Here is an 18,944-nt window from a genome sequence, read left to right as displayed (position 1 = left end):
CATCTTTTTGATTGTAACTATTACTTGTCCAGTGGAACATTTTCAGATCTTAAGAAAATATGAGGAATTGCTTTTTGAATCCAAAGGGGATTCAAATCCCTTGAAAATCATCGGGAATGTCTTTGCTTCCTTATGTATCAATAATTTGATAGACTTACCTTTTGTTCTGTTCAATACAAATGCATTGTACTTAAGTAAGAAGTAAACACAGATCACTGATCATTAATAAACATAATTAAGTAATTTTATTTTGTTAAAGTCATTAGGAGCTAAGTTTGAATCAATTCTGTATCTCTTACTTGCTTGTGTTTTTCATATAACCTAAGCCTCTAGAGATCATTGTAAGCAAATGAGATCCTTGTATTGATACTTGCAAATCAAATAATCAGACCTCTTCTTTTGCTGCTGTAGGTTGCTTGTGGTGGTTGTCACATGCTGGTTTTTGCTGCTCCAAGACCTAAAGGATCTGAAGAAGTACTTTTAGAAGATTTATATGAGAGACATTTGACTGCTACTATCTCTAAAATGAGTGGAGAGTCGCTACTAACAAACACCTTGCAGCTAACATCGGCACGAATGCGACGTCGAGAGAGGGTAAATTCAGAACTCTTTAGAGTTGCTATATTTCTTTAAGGAAACAAAATCACTTTTAAAGCTAAAATCACAGCATATGCCCAGCAGATAAATGTATCTCCTTAAAGTACATGTTCAATTTTAGTGTATAAAAAGAATTGCAAAATCACAGAAAACATCCCATTGGAATAGACCCCAAAGATCATCCAGTACAACCTTCGACCCAGCACCGAAGTGTCGACACTAAACCATGTGCCCAAGCACCATGTCCACATGCTGCTTGAACACCCTGAGGGAGAGCGAATCCGCCACTGCCCTGGGCAAACCATTCCAATGGTCTCTTCTCTGTGAAGAAATACTTCCTACTACCCAGCCCAAACCTCCCCTGGCACAGCTTGAAACCATTTCCTTTAGTCCTCTTGCTTGCCACCAAGAAGAGGCTGCCCCCTCCTCCCTCCAAGCTCCCTTCAGTTTGTTGTAGAGAGCAATGAGGTCTCTCCTCAGCCTCCTCCAGACTGAACAACCCCAACTCCCTTAGCCTCTCCTCATAGGCCATGTACTCCAGGCCTTTCATGAGCCTCACTGCCCTTCTCTGGATATGATCCCACACCTCAGCGTCCTTCCTATAGTGAAGGGCTCAGACCTGAACACAATACTCAAAGTGTGGCTTCACCAGTGCTAAAGAAGAGTGATTATCTGCTCTTCTCCCCAAATTCATGCAGAGGAAAACATAAATATTGGTCATATTTTACTTGTTTATTTCTACGAAAATATTTTCTTTTGTTGTTTGTTTGCTTTAAAATTCTCAAATGTGGAACTTGTTCCTTTGCATTTAAAATACATGTTAGGAATATTTTTGAAAAAGAACAAGAACCTGACTTTTTATGTTGTTCCCTCTGAGTCCTTGAATACATTAAACAAGTTTAGCCTTTATGAATTATCAAAGGAGAAAGTTTCACAGGGAGCTTAAAATAATCCTAAAATATTGTAGTTACTCTGAATAGAATAGAATAGAATAGAATAGAATAGAATAGAATAGAATAGAATAGAATAGACCAGACCAGGTTGGAAGAAACCTTCAAGATCATCGCGTCCAACCCATCAACCAATCCAACCCACCCAAACAACTAACCCATGGCACCAAGCACTCCATCAAGTCTCCTCCTGAACACCTCCAATGATGGTGACTCCACCACCTCCCCAGGCAGCCCATTCCAATGGGCAATCACTATCTCTCTATATAGAACTTCCTCCTAACATCCAACCTAAACCTTTCCTGGTGCAGCCTGAGACTATGTCCTCTTGTTCTGGTACTGGCTGCCTGGGAGAAGAGACCAACATCCGCCTGTCTACAACCTCCCTTCAGGTAGTTGTAGAGAGCAATGAGGTCACCCCTGAGTCTCCTCTCCAGGCTAAACAATCCCAGCTCCCTCAGCCTCTCCTCATAGGGCTTGTGTTCAAGGCCTCTCCCCAGCCTTGTTGCCCTTCTCTGGACACGTTCAAGTGTCTCGATGTCCTTCTTAAACTGAGGGGCCCAGAACTGGACCCAGGACTCAAGGTGTGGCCTAACCAATGCAGAGTACAGGGGCACAATGACTTCCCTGCTCCTGCTGGCCACACCATTCCTAATGCAGGCCCTGGGCACACTGCAGGCCCATGTTTAGGCAGCTGTCAATTAGCACCCCCAGACATTTTATTTATGCTTTGTATACAAAGTTCAGACACTGTGTCATCAATTAAAAGAAAAGACCACTTCAGGTATGAGAGGTGGCTTAGTTTTTCTTCTTCTACACTTATTCTCAATATATTTTTTTCAATCTTTTAAAGGAAAGGTCACCAGAACAGTTTACTCGAATGGCACAAACACTGCCTCCACTAGGAGAAAGGTTCTTGAAGTCTTCACTGCCTGTGACTAGCAACACCAGCCCATTCCTTTTTTCTGCAACTAGTCTTCCCAAAGCTCAACCCACGAAGGACAGAAACCACAAAAAAGGTGAGGTGTCCTTATATCTTATCTACTGTTTTCTGATAATTCTGTAGTTTGGCTCTTACCATTCACAGTATCACTTAGGTTGGAAAGGACCTCGAGGATCATCGAGTCCAACCTATCAACACAGACCCCATGACTAGACCATGGCACCAAGTGCCACGTCCAATCTCCTCTTGAATGCCTCCAGGGTCGATGACTCAACCACCTCCCTGGGCAGCACATTCCAATGACGAATGACTCGCTCAGTGAAGAACTTCCTCCTCACCTCGAGCCTAAACCTCCCCTGGCGCAGCTTGAGACTGTGTCCCCTTGTTCTGGTGCTGGTTGCCTGGGAGAAGAGGCCAACCCCTTCCTGGCTACAACCACCTTTCAGGTAGTTGTAGAGGGCAATGAGGTCACCCCTGAGCCTCCTCTTCTCCAGGCTAAACAATCCCAGCTCCCTCAGCCTCTCCTCATAGGGCTTGTGTTCAAGACCTCTCACCAGCCTTGTTGCCCTTTATAAACATAAACAGGTGCTCAGTTTGAATATGAAAGAGGATTTAGCTTCAGTCTTATCTCAAGAGGGTCTGGCAATATAGACTCTCAGAATTGTTTTGGTTGGAAAAGAACTATAATATCTTCAAGTCCAACCATCAACCTAGCATCAGCATGGCCATAGCACCACATCCCAAAGTGCCATGTCCACATGTTTCTTGAACACCTTCAGGGACAGTGACTCTGCCACCTCCCTGGGCAGCCTCTTCCAATGCCTGACCACTCTTGCAGCAGAGAAATTTTTCCTAATATCCAATGTAAACCTCCCCTGGCACAATTTCAGGCCACTTCCTCTCATCCTATTATGTGATACTAGGTAGAAGAGACCAAACCCCACCTTACTCCAACCTCTTTTTAGGAAGTTGTAGAGAGTAATGAGGTTTTCCCTCAGCCTCCAGAGAAATTGCCTCACACTGTTCATTTTTGAAAAACTTGATTAAGGATTTAGAGTTGGGTTGAGTGAAAGAAAAACTTGTGAGCTGTACCTGTGGTTCATCAAGCCTGTAGAAACAGGACTTCACAAAAATACTGTAAGATTTGTAACTGCTTTGAAATGGAGATTTTCATACACACAGAAAAAGGAATTACAGGGAAAAAAAAGTTTGAGGACAATCTTAAAGACACAAGAAGGCCTATGAGAGGCTTTGGTTAAGAAAAGAGGTCTGCTAATTCTTACAGGATCTTTTTTCTTTGCCTGGAAATGCAAAAGTACTCTTTACTCTGTTTTCTAAAATATAAGGGATTTGCAATGTTCTAGCTAGTGCAGAAGTCTGAATAACAATAATACTGATGAAATGCTGGACTTCTTCACAGCTTCTCTCAAGCAGTTCTGGATTTCACCTGTGTTCCTGGGCATGTGTGATTTCCTGGGAAGTGCAGTGCTGAAGAGTGCAGAAAGCAGGGCTTCTAGCTCAGATTTACTGGGGTGGCAAATCCAATTTGAAAGTAATTAATTCAGTTAAAATTAAGATGATTATTTGTAAACTGCCAGCATGTCCATTAGCATTTCTGGTTCCAGGGAAGCAATGCAGTGACATTTTAATTGCCTTTAGGGTCTTCTGAGGCCTAAACCTTCAGGTTTTGTGCCATATGAAACTGGTTACATACCTGATGTGCTTGAGGTGAACGTGAAAATTCTATGGGTACGTTTTTATGATGCTGCATACAAGTTAAGCTCACTGCCTCTCCATCCATTACACAGATCCTGTGCAATGTAGATAAAAGGACTGCAGCTAATTTATTATATTATAGAATATTATATATTCTATTACTAAAGAGAATATGCAACAGAAGCCTTGTGCCATGCTTTGAAAATCTGCAGAAATGATCACTGAGGCCAGATTGCTGAGCTACCTCTAACATCAATACTAACAAAAAGGAAGTGGAAGTGTTTCTGCTGTGTCTTGGGCTTGGGAAACAACTCAGGGCTTCATCTTAGTAAAACAGACAACATCTCTGTTTTACAAGAGTAGGGTGTTCTGGTTGCTATATATTACTTTTTCTTATGGTAATTGTTTGCTCTCCCCCATTTTTCCTTGAAGAAAAGAATCACCACAAAGATAAACCTGGCAGAGGCTCTGCAGAAGACGATTCAGATAATGAAAATAATGATAGATACCTTGGAGATACAACTGACATCCTAAATATGGTAATGCATTCCACTAATGAATCTGTAGTTCCATTGTTTTTATGCTGGGGAAGAATAAAGCAGCTAAATCATATTTCAGGTTCTAGTACAGAACATTCTATGTGGCACCAAGACGTGCTGGTATGCTGTTAAATGAGCATACATTTCATATCATCATCAGTCAATGCTCAGGTTTGTTTCTTTTCCAGGTAATATTGTAATATGAGATTGAAGCACTCCAAGTACTGCAGCTCCTCCCCAGGCTTTAGCTGTGGGTATCAGAAAGACAATGAGTTGGTCACTGGATACCACATGGTGATCTCTCTCTCTGAACTTCTTCTTGATGATTTCCCAGAGAGAGAATTGCAGGAAATCACAGAATCACCAAGGTTGGAAGAGACCTCAAAGATCATCGAGTCCAACCTGTCACCACACACCTCATGACTAAACCATGGCACCAAGTGCCACGTCCAATCCCCTCTTGAACACCTCCAGGGATGGTGACTCCACCACCTCCCTGGGCAGCACATTTCAACAGCTAACAACTCTCTGTGAGGAACATTCTCCTCACCTCGAGCCTAAACTTCCCCTGGTGCAGCTTGAGACTGTGTCCTCTTGTTCTGGTGCTGGTTGCCTGGGAGAAGAGACCAACCCCTTCCTGGCTACAACCTCCCTTCAGGTAGTTGTAGAGGGCAACAAGTTCTTCTCTGAGCCTCCTCTTCTCCAGGCTAAACAATCCCAGCTCCCTCAGCCTCACCTCACAGGGCTTGTGCTCCAGACCCCTCCCCTGCCCCATTGCCCTTCTCTGGACAGGTTCAAGTGTCTCAATGTCCTTTTTAAACTGAGGGGCCCAGGAAGTGGAAAGTTATCTTTTCCTATTCCTAGAAGAGCTTTTCTAGTACAGGTGGATCATATTAAAAGGAAGACCAAAATGCATACATTAGTGCTGTTTAGTAGAACTGGGCTTTGATGCTGCCTTCCCTGTTATTTATATACATTTTTTACAATAAAGATCTTATTTTTTGCAGACACATGCAATGAAATTGAATCCCAGGGACCAGTCCTTAGAATTGTCACCGCTCCAAAAACAAAAGGTACTGTAACTTATGATACACTTATCTGTATATTACTCACAGTGGTCTTTAAAACTTCTAGAATTGTTGTAGTATCCTTGTACTTTATTGTTTTGCTTTGAGTTTTAAAGAAGCCAGGTAAATGTTTCTAGGCCTCCTTTTGCTAATTTTCTGAATATCCACATAGTAAAAGTCTAAGAAGCTGACTGAAGTCAGAGTGAATTTGTGCAGGGACACAGAATTCCTCATATTCAATGTAGTTTGAGAAGAGAGCATAGAATACTTCACCAGTGTAAGGGGCAAGAGACTATCAGATACACTTTGTAAGTTAAGCTGCTATTATACATTTCTACTGCTTCATTGATGTTAAAATATTTTCATTTACTTTTGGGATAGAATGTAAGTAAAGGGTTTGATTACAGATAAAAACTGTGGGGAGTATTTCAAGGAGCACATAGAACTCCTCATATTCAGCATAGTTTTAGAAGAGAGTATATCATACTTCACCAGTGTAAGGGGCAAGAGACTATCAGGTAAAGTTAAGCTGCTATTACACATTTCAACTGATCTATTGATATTCAAATATTTTATTTGACTTTTGGGACACAATGTAAGTCAAGGGTTTGTTTACAGATTAAATCTGTGGGGAGTATTTCAAGGAGCAATAGTAGTGGTTTTAATTATGAAATTGAAATGCTTTTGTGCTATCTATTCCACTCCCTAGCGTTTCAGCATTCTGGTAGATTTCATTAAAAAGTTATTTTAAATGACAAAAAAAGATATATATATATATTCTGGAAAATTTGTTAAATACCTGTAAAAGTTAAAGCAGAAAGACAACAGATTTTCAGACTTCTGATATTGTGAACAGATTTTCAAACTTCTGCATCAGAAGCTTCTCCAAGAGGAAAGGTAGAAGGAGGCGTGAGAGTACTGTTCACACAGCCTCGTGCATTGCATGCGCTTTATGTAGCTTGTGAGACACGATACTGGCTGCACAATTCTTCCTGCATTCGCTTTTGAGTGCTTGGATAGTGAAAAAGGTGTAGTAGTGCATTTACCATCAACAGACTGCTACATTCTTCTAACACATGCAGTTGGCAATTAATGTGAAATACTCTACCTTTTAGACTGTCCCCTTGCAGAAATAGTGTCTTCTCTTGTTCATATGCTTTTGTGTTTGTTTTGGGGGATTTTGTTTCTTTTTTTTTTTGTTGTTGTTGGCTTGTTTGTTTGCTTTCCTGCTGTCATTTGTCTTTAATGCTTCCCTTCTTTCTTTTTAATTTTCTGCTTCTCATGTGGAATAGAAGAACAATAAAAATGTGAAACTGAAAAGAGATGGTAAGGGTGGGCTGAAAACCAAGGCTTCTGGTTTCTTCAAGGAGGGCTCAAAATTAGACTCTGTCTCTTTACAAAAGCAGCCCCTGTTATCAGAGTCACTGGGACAAGACTTAGAAAACAGTAGTGCCTTTGCAGGGAAACCTGAGGCCAAAAAAACCACAATGAAAGGGACATCTGAGCATGCGCCAAGTGTTACTAGTTCGACAAATGGCGTTCAACAAATTACTAGGGACAAGCACAGATTAGTGAAAAAGGAAAAAGAACATGTAGAAAATCCTGAATTTGTCAGAGAGGATTCAACTTATAATCCTCCCACTGAAAAACAAATGTTGACTAAACAACCAAATTCTTCCAGTACAAAGTCAAAAGCAGTTAAATCTAAGCGATCCCTTCAAATAAATGTACTCCCTTCTGAATCCAGGGCTCAGCCCCAGACTGATTCATTAGTTGCACAAAAACTCAATCCTGTTAGAAAGCAAGAACAACAAAAAGCAGTAGAAAGTCAAAATGAAAAAAAGGATGCTGTTGAAAAGTCTGATAAATGTGTCAGAGGAGAAGAAAGTGAAGAGCATAAAGGATTAAAAAAGAAGGATCAAGTTTTGAAGCAGATAGCTGTGACTATGTCATCATCTTCAACTGAGGAAAGTAGCAGTGATCTTGCAAGATACATACTTAAGAGTAGGGTAAAAGAAGAGGACTACTATGAAGGCAGACAGGTCCACAAGGCAATGAAAACAGTAGAAAAAGTGAAAGGTGTGGACTCAGAAAAGGAAGACAGTGAGATCGAGGAGATTCCAGCTACAAACAATGAAACAGTATATGTAGAAAAGACTGATGTAATGAGCTTGAATGAGGAAGAAGCAAACTCTGAAGCTAAATCTGATAACAATGGGCACTTGGAAATGAAGAATAAAGAGGAATCTAATCAAGAGCAGGAGAGTGAAAGCAGTGAAAAGAGTCAAAAAGAAAAACCAGATGAAACAGTCGACAGTGAATGTGAACTAGAGGAGGAGGAAGAAGAGAGTGAGGTTAAAAATTACAGAGATGAAGTTTCAGTAGAAAGAGATGAAGATGAAGAGGAAGAAGATAATGAGGAAGATAATGAAAGAGAGGAATCACAGGCTGAAAGAGACAGTGAGAATGAGGGTACAGATGAGACTGAGAAGATTAATCAGGAAGATGGTAAAGAGCAAGGAGATGAGGAAGGCAGGTTGACAGAGGAAGAAAAGGAGCATATGGAGGAAGAGGAGGAATATGCAAAGGAGGAATACACCGACAAAGAAAAGGAACAAGTTAAAAGTGAAGGAGGAGATGAGAGTGAGGAAGGTGAAGATGGAGTGGGAGGGGAAGAAAATGAGGAGGAAGAAGGAAAAGAGGGGGAGGTAGAAGAGGAAGGAGAAGATGAAAAGGAAAATGAAGAAAGCAAAGTAAGGGATGATAATGGGGGTGAAGAGGAGGAATTAGAAGAATCAGTGGCAGGGAAGGAAGAAGAACGGGTATCTGAAGAAGAACAGGAAGAGCAAAATGCAAATAGGAAGATTAAGGAAGTGGTGAAGAATGAAGTGAAAGAAGGAAAAAAGGGGGAGGATGATGTGGAAGAGGAAAGAGAAGATGAGGATGAGGAGGCAGAGGAAGGATCAGAGGCAGAAGCAGAAGGGGAAGTGGGGGGAAAAGATGAAACTAAGGGAGAGGAGGACTGGGGAAATGAAGAGGAAGTGGAACAAGATGAAGAGGAGGGAGAAGGGGTGGAAGAAGATGAGGGAGTAGGAAAGGAAGAAAAGGGTGTTGAGGAAGAGGGAGAAGAAGAAGAAGGAGAAGAAGAGGAAGAGGGAGGAGAAGAAGAAGAGGAAGAGGAAGGAGAAGAAGAAGAGGAAGAGGAAGGAGGAGAAGAAGAGGAAGAGGGCGGAGAAGAAGGAGAAGAGAGAGAGGAGGAACAAGAAGGGGAAGAGGTAGAGGGGGAAGAAGGGGAAGAGGAGGAAGGGGGTGTGGGGGAAGAGGAGGAAGGGGATGTGGGGGAAGAGGAGGAAGGGGATGTGGGAGAAGAGGAGGAAGGAGATGTGGGGGAAGAGGAAGAAGGAGATGTGGGGGAAGAGGTAGAGGGTGAAGGAGAAGAGGAAGAAGGGGATGTGGGAGAAGAGGAAGAAGGGGATGTGGGAGAAGAGGAAGAAGGGGATGTGGGAGAAGAGGAGGAAGAGGATGAGAGAGAGGAGGAAGAAGGAGGGGAAGAGGAAGAGGGAGCAGAAGAGGAAGAAGGAGGGGAGGAGGAAGAAGGAGTGGAGGAGGAAGAAGGAGGGGAGGAGGAAGATGGAAGGGAGGAGGAAGAGGAGGAAGAAGGAGGGAAGGAGGAAGAGGAGGAACAAGGAGGGGAAGAAGAAGAGGAGGAACAAGGAGGGGAAGATGGGGATGTGGGAGAGGAAGAAGGAGAGGAAGAGGAAAAAGCAAAAGATAAAAGAAAAAGCTATAGTAAAATGCTTCAACAAAAGAAAAGCAAAACCAGGAAGCCAGAGAAGACAGAAAGTCCTGCTTTACCAAACAGCTCTAAACAAAAACTGAAGTCCAAACAGCGTGTAGCAAATGGTTTACATAATTCAGAGCAATTTTGGAACAATGTGCTACCTCATTATTTAACACTAAAGTAGCATAGGCTACTGGAGATGCATTTTAAACCTATTCAGTAAAGTTTGGAACTATGACAAATTGCTTTTTATCACATAAAAACTGTAATGTATTCAAAATGTATTATGATATGTATACTTTAAGTGCCAATTTCTTGAAAAAGACTGAAGAAAATCATAGAATCATTAAGGATGGAAAAGACCTTCAAGGTCATCAAGTCCAACTGTAACCCAGCTACCATGACCGCCGAGCTGGATCCTGAAGCACTACATCTACACACTTGAACACCTCCAGGGATGGAGACTCCACCACCTCCCTGGGCAGCCTGTTCCAATGCCTCACCACTCTCATTAAAAAGTTTTTCCTAATGTCCAGTCTAAACCTCCTCTGGCATGAATTAAACCCATTTTTTCTTATCCTATTGCTAGTTACTTGAGAGAAGAGACCAACACCAGCCTCACTCCAGCCTCCTTTCAGGTAGTCATAGAGAGCAGTAAGATCTTCCCTTAGCCTTCTCTTCTCCAGACTAAACAACCCCAGCTCCCTCAGCTGCTCCTCATAGGCCATGCCCTCCAAACCCCTCACCAGCCTCGCTGCTCTTCTCTGGACACACTCCAGGACCTCAATGTCTTTCCTATACTGTTTTTCCTAGACTTGGGAAGCTTTTATGAGAGGAATCATATAAATGCTTGATACAGACATTTACACAATCATCTTTATCACATGTGACAGATTTTTTTTAATTGCTGAGGAGGCAAAATGTGTCATGCTGTGACAACATGAATTATACATGGTAACAGTGTAATCTTCTTTGCCTTTGAATCTGATTCCTTAAGGTAACACATCAATTTCAGTCCCAGGATAGCTTAATGTGCCTTATATGAAATGAGTGTCAATAAATTATCAAGAGATACATAGTTTTAAATGTTGGTATCACTCCATGTTCATTCTCCCTGCTGTTCTTCTGTTCCTGTACTGCTTAAATGTTGGAGTACTCAAAGTAAAGAAGGGACAAGATGCCAAATTCAAGTGGATCAAGAGATAGAAGGTAAATGGAAATGTAGACCTGGGTAAATGGTGGCCTGGGCTTTCTCAGAGGCCTTTAGGCTGACTTCTTAATTTGGTGACAGCACACATTTATGTGCAATGACACAGACAGGAGGCTAATTGTCTGGCTTAGACATTAAAGCCAGAATGTTTAGGGATAATTTTTGACTATGACATTTGGTGATTAGATATCATTAAGAATTTGAAAATGTACACCTGTAAAACATTGATACTCTACAACACACAAAAGATTCCATACCTGCCTACAAAAGAGTCCATTACATTAGTCATCTAACTCTGAGGGTCTCAAGAAGCAGAAAACATACATTTTGTTGCAGTGTGAAGTGTGTATATGTTTTCAGGTCAGAGCCTAAGCTTCTCATTGGAGGAGACTGATGTTTTACCCTCCTGAAAAATCACACCTGTGATCTCCAAAAAGAGGACAGTGTAGTAAACCGAGAAGCCAGATGGAACAATAGAGAAAGTGGCATGAAAGTCTTTATCCTTTTTTGGAAAAGATGGATGTTATTATTTCTGGAGTTTCCTTAAAACACACAAGCAAGTCTTGCAAATTATTTCTTTAAGGTATTGCATTACTGTTACAACTATTAGTGGTTAAACTGGCAAGAGGAGGGGTAGGGAAACATCATACAGCATTATTGCTTAAATACTATGCTAATGGGTGGTCTGAGAATGTTTTGTAAATAGATCTCAGTATTGACCTTCTCTGGGACAATAGTTATTGAAATCCTATTTGAAAATGAGGACAGGGGAGGAAAGGAATCAAACTGAGTAAATATCAGTCAGTGCAAATGTTAATGGAATCAGTGTTTTCCTTGAGGAACATTTTTAATGTTGTTTTGTAAGATGCCTGCATTAAACTATCTTTGACACTATGTCTCCAGAATTTATTTTCTAAGAAGGCTGTGGTAGATTAATAGTTTGCCAGTAGATTCTAGTCCAAGTCTGTCCTTCCTTCAGTCACCTCTTTTATATACTACATTTGAAGGTAAGATCCCTTTCAGTCACATTGATGTGGCAAACTGAGTTACTACACTCACTGCATTTTGTCACTCTGGAATTTTATTTCAAGCTTTGAGATTTCTTGGAATACATTGTCTTGACATTAGCGTGTGTAAATCTTTGGAAGACAGGAAGTACCCTCATATTCTGCTGGAATGGAATCTTTTAACATTTAGTATGTTAACTTGTCCTTTCTGAAGGCAGACAGCTCTCTCTAACAACACACTCCTCAGTTAATTTGCAGAAGTGCAGTATCACCACTGAACTGCTGTGAAAATACTTACCTTTGAAAATAAGTGGAGCTAAGCTTTGTTGTTTTATCTTTCTTGGGGAAGATTAAGATGTTGCTGTGTTTGAACTTAATGTTGAAAAGTGTTTCTGTAAGCTTAAAAATGCGTTTCTTGGATAGGAGATCTACTTATCCATGATTCTAAAATTCAGCTTTGGAAGAAAACTGCTGTGAAAAAAAATGCCAGTTATTTCTCCTGCAAAATATGGCTGTGGGGCAGGGGGAAATGAGGGCACTTCAGAGCAATCCCACATAGAAATCACAGCATCACAGAAGGTTAGGGCTTGGAAGGGATCTGTAGAGATTGAGTCCAATGCCCCTGCCAAATCAGGGTCACCTAGGGCAGGCCTCACAAGAATGCATCCAGGTGAGTTTGGAAAGTCTCCAGAGAAAGAGACTCCATAACCTCTCTGGGCAGCCTGTTCCAGTGCACTGTCATCCTCACCATAAAGAAGTGTCTCCTCGTGTTCAAGTGGAGCCTCCTGTGTTTTTAGCTTGTACCTGTTGTTCCTTGTCCTATCACTGGACTCCACTGAAAAGAGACCATCACCTTCATCTTGACAGCCATCCCTCAGATATTTATAGATGTTGATGTATGCCTCTCAGCCTTCTCAAGACTAAACAGCCCCAGTTCTCAGTCTTTCTTCATGGGAGAGATGTTGAAGTCCTCCAGTCATCCCCATAGCTCTCCACTGCACTCTCTTCAGTAGATCTCTGTCTCTTTTGAAGCGGGGAGCCCAAAACTCAATACAGTATTCCAGGTGTAGTTTCACCAGGGTGAAGCAGAGCTGCAGGAGCACCTCCCTAGATCTGCTGGGCAGACTTCTCAGTGCATCCCGGGATGCTGTTGGCCTTCTTGGCCACAAGGGCACATTGCCTGTTCTCTTAGCACTGTTTGTTGTTCCTCTTAATATGTACTGATGAATAGAATAGAATAGAATAGAATAGAATAGAATAGAATAGAATAGAATAGAATAGAATAGAAAAACCAGGTTGGAAGAGACCTTCAAGATCATTGTGTCCAACCTATCATCCAACACCACCTAATCAACTAACCCATGCAACCAAGCACCCTGTCAAGTCTCCTCCTGAACACCTCCAGTGATGGTGACTCCACCACCTCCTCAGGCAGCACATTCCAATGGGCAATCACTCTCTCTGTGTAAAACTTCCTCTTAACCGCCAGCCTAAACCTTCCCTGGCACAGCCTGAGACTGTGTCCTCTTGTTCTGGTACTGGTTGCCTGGGAGAAGAGACCAACCTCTGCCTGTCTACAACCTCCCTTCAGGTAGTTGTAGAGGGTAATAAGGTCACCCCTGAGTCTCTTCTTCTCCAGGCTAAGCAACCCCAGCTCCCTCAGTCTCTCCTCACAGGGCTTGTGTTCCAAGCCCCTCACCAACTTTGTTGCCCTTCTCTGGACATGCTCCAGCAAGTCAACATCCTTCCTAAACTGAGGAGCCCAGCTTCCAAGGAAAGTAAAGGAAGCCGAGTTATCTCTTCTTTGTTTAGTCTGGATGAAAATGCATTGAATTTAGGAGTGATTTTATATTGTTTTGTGGATCATTCCTGTGGCAGGAGAATAGCAGAGCATTGCTCCAGCACTTCTAAGGGCTTTCCACAGAATTGTTACATAAATTGTACACTGTTCCAATGTTTTTTGGGCATCGAGGAGACTTTGGAACTCCATTAGCATAACAAGTGGAATTTTATTTAGTTGACTTACACTGGTTTATAAAATTTGCTACTTGCAGTTTTGTGGAAATTCAGAATGTCCTTGGTATTCATTATGGGACACAAAAACGTTTATGTGCAGTGCTGAAGCCACATGGCAGAAGTACATCTGAACCACTAAAACCCCTGCAATAGACAGAGAGAGAAAACAACAGACAACTGCCCAGGACCAAAGGTCTGTGTAGTCTAGTATAATTTTTTTCTACCATGGACTACTGGTGAATGCCTGGCAACAGCGAGAGTAATAGAGCAAGCACACAGTGTTCTCGTGTGCAGTCATTGTGTGTACAAAATATATTCAGTATATTCAACAATCTGTGGTTCAGCAGATGCATCTATTATATTTAGTAGCCTTTGTTCTTCCATTAATTTCTTTCAATCATTTTTTAACCCATGTAGCCTCTAGTACATGTTTTGGAAAACAACTTTTAGATTACTTTATGCATGATTTGAAGAAATAAGTCCTTTTTCCTTGTCTTGGATCTGTCTCTTTGTACCTTAATTTGATGTCTCTGAATTCTGATATTAGAAGAAAAGAGCATTGGTTCCCTCTTCATGCTTTATTCCATCATGGTTGTCCCATGGAAAAAATGTTCAATTCTGTGGTTTAAATCGAATCAAGAATGAAGTGGTTTATTAATTTATCAATAACAGTTAACCAACTACACATCAAAGATGAAGAGCAGCAACACAGTAGGCAACACCACTAGACATCCATAATAAAACATGTAATAAGCACCCACAAATTTCTGAGCACCCTTCTGCAGCTAATGTCAGCTAACTGTCAGCTAAAGTCCTGCACACTTTCACATAAGTGTTCACAGAACTACATATGCACATAGTGCCTTCTAAAGCAGGCATGGATTCATAGACTCATAGAATGGCATAGGTCAGAAGGGAGCTTAGAGGGCATCTACTCCAACCTCCCCACCAAGGGCAGGGTTGCCTTTCAACTAGACTCATCTGCTCAAGGCATCATTCAATCTGCCCTTCAACACCCCCAGAGGGCAAGCATCCACAGCCTCTCTGGGCAGCCTCTTCTAGAGTCTCATGAACCTTACACTGAAGAACTTCTTCCTAAGATCCAGTCTAACCTACTCCCCTTTAGCTTGGAACCACTTCCCTTTGTCCTGTTGCTGGACACCCTTATGAAAAGTCCCTCTCCAAGCTTCCTGTAGGATCCCTTCAGATATTGGAAGACAACTATAAGGTTCCCCTAGAGTTTTCTTTTCTCTAGGCTGAACTACATCTCCCTCAGCCTATTCTCATAGCCGAGGTGTTTTCCAAGGGCAAATCCTCAGCTAATTTCTAAATGTGCAATTCAGATAAAAAACAGTGTTTAGCACTGTGGCATTCTATGAGAAACCGAACAAATCTTGCTGGCACAAATGGCAAATCTATAGTTATGTCCTCAGAGGAGTTCTGAGCGTGTTCATGATCTGAAGCCACTCACTAAGCTGTAGTATTTTTATACACTTTGTCATATGTTTTAATGGAGAGAGGAGAGGTTAGCTTTTGCATATTGAAAGGATTTTGGAGAGATAGCTTTGGCCTCAGAAAAATTGGACTGCTGAATGCCACAGAGGCTTTGTTTTCTTATTGTCAAAAGAAATAACAAGTACACTTTATCACTGGGCTTTTTAAGGATTTGCTTGGCAACCTCATGCTATAAAAATTTAAACAAACATTATCTCAACAACAAATGTTATCTCAACAACAAATGTTATCTCAAACCCCTATACATAGTTTGGAAATAATTTATTATCAGGGGCCTGAAATGTCAAGTGTAAAGACATTTACCATTCTAGCTTTCATAAATGTTCCAGCACTGAAAATCAGACATGATTCTTTTTCTGGGGAGACCTAACAAGAACCTTCTGGTACCTGAAGGGGGCCTACAAGAAGGATGCAGAGGGACTGTTTCCGAAGGCCTGTAGAGATAGGACAAGGGGCAATGGTTTGAAATTAAAGAAGAGTAGATTTAGATCAGATATTAGGAGAAAGTTCTTTACTATGAGGGTAGTGGAACACTGAAACAGGTTGCCCAGTGAGATAGTCGAGGCCCCACCACTGGAGATATTCAAGGTGAAGCTCAACAGGTCTATGGGCAACCTGATCAAGTTGAGGATGCCCCTGCTTACTGCAGAGGGGACCAAATGTGGGCCACAGTTGGGTTTTTTTCCCCCCTCATTTTATGCAGTATAGTATCTTCCAGAGAGGGTCACTACGTTTTTAAGAGAACATCTGCATAGAAACATAGAATGGTTTGGGTTGGAAGGGACCTCCAAAGATCATCCAGTCCAACCCCCTCTGCAGTAAGCAAGGACATACTCAACTATATCAGGTTGCCCAGAGCCTTGTCAACTTTCACCTTGAATATCGCCAGGGATGGGGCCCCAACCACCTCCCCAGGCAACCTCTTCCAGTGTTCCACCACCATCATAGTAAAGAACTTGTTCCTAACATCCAATCTAAATCTACTCTAAACATTTTCTGGTTTGGAGATGCTCATTATATTCCATCTGTTTTGCTTACGTACACAGGAGTAACCTTGATATATTATTTCCAAATAATATTAAATGGAATTTATATTCTTATGTAAAATAGCTCAGAAGAGATTATACCTGATGTAAACTGTCTCCAACTTGGTTTATGATTCTTCAGAAAACACCTTAAAAATCATTTCTAGTTCTGTAGAGGTGTGGTTTAGATTTGCTATTTTTTTTCCTTGCTTTTCACCTTAGGAATTCATGTTATGTATTTGCTCTCCAAAGAAAGTAAACTTAGAATCATAGAATGGTTTGGGTTGGAAAGGACCTTTTCTAGTTCCACACACCCTGCCATGGGCAGGGACACCTTCCACTAGACTAGGCTGCTCAAAGCCCCACCCAATTTGACCTTGAACACTTCCAGAGAGGGAGCATCCAAAGCCTTTCTGAGCTACCTGTTCCAGTGCCTCACCAGCTTGACAGTGAAGAACTTCCTTATATCTAGTCTAAATCTCTTTTCAGTTTAAAGCCATTAGCTCTTTTCCTATCATTGCATGCCCTCATAAAAAAAGATTAATTTCCAGCTTTCCTGTAAGCTGCCTATACATACTGGGAGGCTGCTAGGAAGTCTCCCCCAAAGCCTTCTCAGGCTGAACAGTCCCAGCACTCCCAGTCTGTCTTCACAGGAGAGATCCTTCAGCCCTCTGATCATTTCTTGTGGCTGTCCTCTGAACCCACTCCAACAAGTTAATTTCATTTTTACATTGGAGGCCCCAGAGCTGAAAGCAGTGCTCCACATGGGGTCTCAACAGACCAGACTAAAGGGGGAGAATTACCTCTCTCAATCAGCTGGCCACACCTCTCTTGATGCTGTCCAGGATATCAACACATGGCTAATACACATGGCTAGCTCATGTTGAGCTTCTCATTAACAAGCACCCTCAAGTTCTTCTCTGCAGAGATGCTCTTAATTCCCCCATTGGCCAGCCTGTATTTTTGCTTGGGGTTGCCCTGACCCATGTGCAAGACCATTTTTGAGAAGATAGCAGTTTTGTATATGAAACCTGTAGTACCAGCAAAATGGTGGGTAATATGATTGTGGAGAATATGATTGAATATGGTTTTTCTACCTAGTCCTCTCCAGTCTTGCATAGAAAAAGAAGGATGGTCTGGAGAAATGTATTTTGTAGTTGTCTTTACCAGTGCTCTGTAAAGGGAACATTGTGCAGTTCAACATGACAGCATCATGCCCATTGACCAACCTCCTTAGGCCTGATACCCATCTACTGAGTGTTTTCTACTTCATAGTGAAACTCTCCTAGTTGTATACTCCACTCAGTTGTTAGGCAGGCATGTAAGAGAGCTATGACATGCTTTTGGGCATGTAAAGGTCATGGGTTAGACAGGTAATGAGAGAAATCTGTTCCTTAAAGAATTACAAACTCTGCTAAGTAATTGCTGGTTTATTGCTGTTTGGCAGGAAACCACCAAAGAAGCAGCACGTAGCTAACTCCTCATTCTCATCTCTCTTTAATAATCTTATGTGAATTTGCAACAGTTTCCAGGGCAACTGGAAACAGAAATAGCTTTTCTGCAAACCAGAGCTTCCCAGAACTCTCCATTTCCAAGTGGTACATACAGTAATTACAGATTTCTCATCAGTGGTTTTGAGATCTTCTTCCCTGGAAACATAAAATGGCGGTGGCAAACATAAAATATTTTGACTTCCTGAAAAGGCTTGGAAAGATACCATAAGCCTTCCATTCTGAGATGTTAATTATGAGCAGCCTGTCTGCCAGAGCTCAGTTTCCATAAAGGATGCAGGACAGACCCACAATGAAATAGTCACAGTAGTGTAGAGAAACAGTTCACAGCTGTCATTTGGGCAAGGTCTACCGTGAGTCATGTCTCCAGTCTTCATTGAGACTGCCTTTCAGACAGAGCATGACACCAGGTGAGACAACAGTATGGAACAGAATGTTTTTTCCCCTCACTCTTGTAGATGTAAGACCACATTTTTACAGGGCATTCAGGAAAGAGGTATCTTTATTCTATACTAGTCTACCCAGAGAAAAGCCAGCAGTGGCCATTTCAGCAGAAAATATACTCATTCAATTGCCCAGTGAGGCAATATTTTGGTCAAAACTGTGAGTAAGGTTTATTTGTCCCCTGAAACTCAGATGCACAAAATTTATCACAGAATCATGTAAAGATTTGGGTTGGAAGTGACCTCCAAGGATCATGTAGTCCAAGCCCCCTGCAGTCAGCAGGGGCATCCTCCACTAGATCAGGTTGCTCAGAGCCTTGTCAAGCCTCCCCTTGAATATCTCCAGGGATGTGGCCTCGACTACCTCTCTGGGCAACGTGTTCCAGTGTTCCACCACCCTCATGGTAAAGAACTTGTTCCTAACATACAATCTAAATCTACTTTTCTCTAATTTCAAACCATTGCCCCTTTGGAAGAAATAGTCCCTCTGCAGCCTTCTTGTAGGCCCCTTCAGATACTGGAAGGCTGTTACTAGGTCTCCTCCAGAGCCTTCTCTTCTCCAGGCTGAACAACTCCAGCTCCCTCAGCTTGTCCTCGTAGCAGAGATATACCAGCCCCTTCATC

General features: G+C 41.9%; 1 protein-coding gene across 5 annotated transcripts in view; it reads left to right on the top strand.

The window, feature by feature from the left end:
- The window catches only part of RPGR (retinitis pigmentosa GTPase regulator), a 52,453-nt gene extending 41,732 nt beyond the window's left edge, over window positions 1-10,721 (top strand). For all 5 annotated transcript variants that reach the window (XM_068155080.1, XM_068155079.1, XM_068155077.1 and 2 more), the window contains 5 exons: window positions 412-594; window positions 2,401-2,566; window positions 4,639-4,745; window positions 5,753-5,818; window positions 7,105-10,721. In XM_068155080.1, the coding sequence (XP_068011181.1) occupies window positions 412-594; window positions 2,401-2,566; window positions 4,639-4,745; window positions 5,753-5,818; window positions 7,105-9,777 (3,195 nt within the window). In that variant the 3' untranslated portion in view covers window positions 9,778-10,721. The remainder of the gene's footprint in view (window positions 1-411; window positions 595-2,400; window positions 2,567-4,638; window positions 4,746-5,752; window positions 5,819-7,104) is intronic.
- The last annotated feature ends 8,223 nt before the right edge of the window (window positions 10,722-18,944 follow it).

Source organism: Melanerpes formicivorus, unplaced genomic scaffold (assembly GCF_026170545.1).
Source record: "Melanerpes formicivorus ecotype bairdi unplaced genomic scaffold, bMelFor1.0.p_v2 SCAF_30, whole genome shotgun sequence".
Classification (NCBI taxonomy): Eukaryota; Metazoa; Chordata; class Aves; order Piciformes; family Picidae; genus Melanerpes; species Melanerpes formicivorus.
This window is presented reverse-complemented; position numbering and strand designations above follow the sequence as displayed.